The sequence below is a fragment of the Zea mays genome, chromosome 6, assembly GCF_902167145.1.
Source record: "Zea mays cultivar B73 chromosome 6, Zm-B73-REFERENCE-NAM-5.0, whole genome shotgun sequence".
Taxonomy (NCBI): domain Eukaryota; kingdom Viridiplantae; phylum Streptophyta; class Magnoliopsida; order Poales; family Poaceae; genus Zea; species Zea mays.
In genome coordinates, this window is record NC_050101.1 from 112711423 (window position 1) to 112716290 (window position 4868).

General features: G+C 44.7%; 1 protein-coding gene across 4 annotated transcripts; it reads left to right on the forward strand.

The window, feature by feature from the left end:
• The first annotated feature begins 202 nt into the window (after window positions 1-202).
• Window positions 203-2976, forward strand: LOC100281261 (uncharacterized). Of its 4 annotated transcripts, none has more exons than XM_020538933.3 (2): window positions 203-1140; window positions 2779-2976. In XM_020538933.3, exon 1 carries the CDS (start codon window positions 358-360, stop codon window positions 1129-1131), a length of 774 nt encoding a protein of 257 aa, XP_020394522.1. In that variant the 5' UTR covers window positions 203-357; the 3' UTR covers window positions 1132-1140; window positions 2779-2976. The 4 variants fall into 4 exon arrangements, 3 of the variants coding, with proteins under 3 accessions (XP_020394522.1, XP_020394523.1, NP_001354813.1); XR_002262621.3 differs by having other exon boundaries at window positions 232-1238; XM_020538934.3 differs by lacking the exon at window positions 2779-2976 and adding an exon at window positions 2512-2530 and having other exon boundaries at window positions 257-1140.
• The last annotated feature ends 1892 nt before the right edge of the window (window positions 2977-4868 follow it).

Below are 4868 nucleotides of genomic sequence, written 5' to 3' on the forward strand. Positions count from 1 at the left end.
GCAGTGTGGACGCCTACACTGCTAACATATAGAGTAGTAGAGATTGAAACATGCCGAGAATAGAACGCCGCCGATCGAGGAGAACGTGCACACGATGCGTGTCCATCCCCACGCCGCGATCTCTCTCAGGTGGTTGGAGCTATTTTCAGAGCTCCTCGTGCACATACATGCAAATGGTTTGTTCAGCTCGAGATGGCCAAATAGAATATATATTGCACATTGATTTACGCATGAGCCTAATAAAGCCCAACAGCGGCCCATAAGCAAAACCTCCTCCTTCTTCCTCCCTTTTGCATTTGTGCTACCTGCCCTGCCCCGCGCCGCCGCCGCCGCCGCCAACCCGCCATTACCTGCGCCATGCCACCGCGAAAACGCCCGCCGTCGCCGCCGGAGGAGCCCTCCCTTGCCTCGAAGCCTCGACCTGACGCGCAGCCGTCCAAACCCGACCCCGATTCCGAGCAGTCGACCATCAACCCGAGGATCCTCGCCCAACTCCCCAACCAGGAGCGCCTGGTGTACAAGCTCATCTTCGAGGCGGGCAACAAGGGCATGTGGATGCTGGACATCCGCAAGAAGCTGCTGATGGCCCCCAACGTCGCCACCAAGGTCGTGCGCACCCTCGTGGCAAGCGGGCTCCTCAAAGAGGTCAGCGACGTGCGCCACCGCAGCAGGAAGATCTTCATGGCCACCGACTTCCAGCCCTCCGCCGAGATCACCGGGGGCACCTGGTACCACGACGGCCGCCTGGACACCGACGCCGTAACCACCGCGCGCCGCTGCTGCCAGGCGCAGGTCCAGAGGCTCGGCGCCGCGACCGCGCAGATGATCCACCAAGGCATTCTCAAGGAAGACCCCAGGGCCGGGTACACTATCGACAAGGTCAGGGATATCATCAAGACCATGGTGCTCGACAAGGTGCTCGAGGAGGTCAAGAGCACCGGCGCGGGGGATTTTAGCGCCGTCAGGGCCGGCACAATGTGCTACCGGCTGGTCACTGGGGCTCCGCAGGGAGGGATGATGGAGGGAATCCCTTGTGGGGTTTGCCCCAGGATTCATGAGTGCTCGCCGGAGGGGATCATCTCACCCAGCACCTGCGTTTACTACAAGAAGTGGCTGCAGATGGACTTCTAGGCGGTGACGGTGAGCCCTCTTCTGTCCGTCACGATGGGGTGTTGGAGTCCATTGGAGAATTTAGTTTCATATTGACCAGTCGGGACCTCTGAATTCTGAAAGGATAGGTATAACAACAGTTCAGTTTTAGATTGTGATACTCATATTAATAATCATCTCTATAGTTATTTCTACTTATTTGTCCTTTTAGCTTGGTATAATCATTCATATGTATTTATTCCATCAAGTTTAGATGTCTTTACTCAGTACCATATCAACTTCCTAAATATTTAGGTAATCGGCAAACCTTTCAGCTCTTCTACTGAAGTCATGTATTGAGCATGTGAACCCAAAGTGTTTCTGTTTGACAGCCAAAGGGCCAACAAAGATGCGCCTTCTATTCAACTTTGTGATAGGTGTCACTAACAGAACTTAGATTGTGAAATAAAGTACAATATTATGCTTGGAAACCGTGATAGGTGTCACGACGAAGGGGGCAGAGTAAGGAGAGAGGGGGATAGAGGCTAGCTTAGCTTGTCTGTAATCATACACGCGTGTTTGAAGCAACAAACTCTCAACCTATCGACTGCTGTTATGAGATATCTAAAGTACCTAAGAAGCTAACAAGTAACAAGCCAACCGAAATACAAAATCTCCTCATCTAACGACCATGCCACCTATTCGACTGGACACGTTGCCTGCCTGGTCCTTTCTTGTGCCTGGAATAGGTGTTGCTGTACACAACAATAATCTTGTATTTATGTTTAGCCTACAACTGCGAGTTGGTACCTTGATTGTATTGTTTTTGTGGGCATGACTAATATGTGATCTTCTGCAATCTCAGCTGTACCTATGTTATGACTATTTCAGCCCGTTCTTGATACCTAGCAATGATAGTACTTGATTTCACATCACAAAATCACTAAAATTTTAATATGTTTCATGCAAATTGCACGGTTTGTTTTTCTGAGACTACTGTAGGTGCAGCACACTGAAATTTGTCTGTCTACAGCCTTGAATTACGAGGAAAGCATGTTGGAAACCTGTTCTTGCATGCTTTCCTTGATCAGATATTCTTTTAGTGTGTATCTGTCATTAGGCATAGTAACTCAATTATCCTTGATCACAATCTACAGAATATGCTGCATTTGTGTTGAACTCTGCTGCCAATCTGAGTTCAGTCCTTGCGCTTGCTGGCCTGAAATTGACTTTGCTTTTGTTTAAAACATATGGAAGGGGAAAAAGCATCCTTATGATGTATATATACAGCAAAACTGAGGAGTTACAATCCTTTTCATAAAGTACTATTCAACCATTGAAAAATAGGCGGCCTGATGCCTTCCTTCACCCTGTGTAAGTGTACCATGAGTGCATGGCTAAATAAATCCCTGAACTTTACAGTCCAGAGCCTGATGTTAGGTCTACCATTCCAAAATCTTGCCGTTTGTCAATTTTTGAACTTCTGATGCTGCGACCATGAAGATCTCCATGACGAAAGCATGTTGGAAACCTGTTCTTGCGTGCTTTGTACAAACCCAGCTGTCGATTGTAAGCATTCCAAGAATCTGCCAGCATCTACTGATAAAACTTCATTCCCGGAACAGATGTTCTCTTGTTTCTTCCACTTTTGTATTGCACAGTAAACAGTCCACAATTATTGTTCACCAGGTTTGCATCTCTACGCTCATGGGACACTTTGGTCATACGTACTGGCACTTAATACGTCTGGATCGAAGGGGTTGAAGAGGCTTCTATTGTAATATATTTTAGTAATATATTTTATTTATAATGTATTGTATGATTTTATGTTAATTTTTTTACTTGCAATATAGAAACTAGAAATAAGAACTAATTATTGCACTTTTAATCGATCTTCGAGCAATTTGAGGCAACATGCATATTGAGTAACTTAGCTCCACATGGACATCACATAGAACACTAGTACATGGCATTTGCGGAACATAAAGCTAAATAGTCACACCACTAATTCCAACATGCTTGAAAAAAAAATAAACAAAGCCTGACTTGCAATCAATGACATATGTGAAACTCTGTAGAACTCTAGTACTAGTCCCAACATATTGAGTTGGGCATTCGGTTTATTAGGGTAATTCGATTTGGTTTATTAGGGTAATTTGGTTCGGTTTCTTTGGATTTGTGAAATTTCGGGTTCTAAAAATTAAGAATTGAAAATTTTAAAATAATTTTAGGAACCGAACCCAAATAGACTCAGACTAGTACATTTTATTAAAATATATACAATGAATATTTAATTGGAGGTACTATTATTACAACAAGTGACTATAAAAATAACATACAGATATATATATATATACTGTCGTTAAGATGATATCATAATTTTTATCTAATAAGTTCATAAATCATATAATAATATCATCACATATTAAGAGCTTTTTATATTTTAGGTTATTCGGTCTATTTGAGTTTTAAAGGTTAGAAACCAAACCCGAACTCATACCCTGAAATATAGCACATGTAGAAACCGAACCCGAAAACCAGAATACACCGATAATTCGGTCTATTTGGGTTCGGTTCGGATTCGGGTTTCAGTTTAGGTTTTAAAATGTCCACCCCTACTAACATATATCAGGGAATATAGCTTGTTGGGTCTATTACATTTTATTTACTATAGGTGTAGTGTGATGTTTCCCCTTTCTCTCGTGCCCATGAAGAAGGTGATTGTGTCACATCCTTCTTTCTTTCTTTCACTCTTGTTATAGAGAGTTACTGCCTCACAAGCCTTGGAGCACCTTGTCTTGATGCTTGATGGTTTACTCGTTACTCCATGTGCACTTAGCTATTCTTGTCTCCTCACATGCCGCTTTTGCAAATGCTATTCTAGTAACTCACAAGCCTATGAGTCATATTGACAAAGTATTGGCCTTTGTTTTCCCAATCCAACCATTCGATAAACTTGCAAGGCTGTGTGTTTAATAGTAGATCTGTAGTAGATATATATACTACGGACGGCTTCAGCTGCCGATCGATCGAGTTCCGTGCTTGCGCTTGCGGCTGATGATTGCAACCCGCACAGTAATTTTCTGAAGATAGAGGGGCACACGCAGGATCCTGCAGTACGTCTCTTCTGAAGATGACGCCGTTGGTTGGAAATTAAGAAATTCCGTCCTGAAATTGCCTTGAGAACATGACGCCGTTGGTTGGAAATTAAGGCATTAATTAGCCATGCATGTCATGCCGTCGCCTGCCCGACTTCTTGCATGCTTCCGCGGCGCGCTGGTGGGGCGGGGCCAGTCATGGAAGACGACGACGACGACGCGCGCTCCGAATCGGCTCGCTCGTCGTCCGTCGGCGTCAGGCCATGCGCGCGCGGCTGGTCGGTCCGTAATTGTCAACTCCTCGGAGGAAAGCGATGGCGTCTGGAACGAGCTAGCTACTCACATCCCTCACCTGCTGCTGTCGATTAATCAGTGGTGGCGGTGGTATCGGATGAGAGAAATGTTCCGGCCGGCGGCTGTGACTTGTTGTTGTCTACGCCGGACGTACGCGTGCTGGATTGCACCTTTTTTTACAAACGACCTGGCCTTCGTCGTATGGGCGTATTTATATAATCTGTCTATATTCTATAATTTAGATAATTTAGTAGAGAGTGTTTGAATGCACTAGAGCGTTTGGATATCTCAACCTAATTTCAGCCACTAACAGTGCATTCAAACAACCCCTTAACTCTTTTTTAATTAACACTTAATTTAAAATAAGGTAGGTTATATAACCGGGAC

Bases quoted from the DNA above. Each gene is read 5' to 3' on its own strand.
- LOC100281261 (XM_020538933.3), top strand. From the start codon at position 358: ATGCCACCGCGAAAACGCCCGCCGTCGCCGCCGGAGGAGCCCTCCCTT.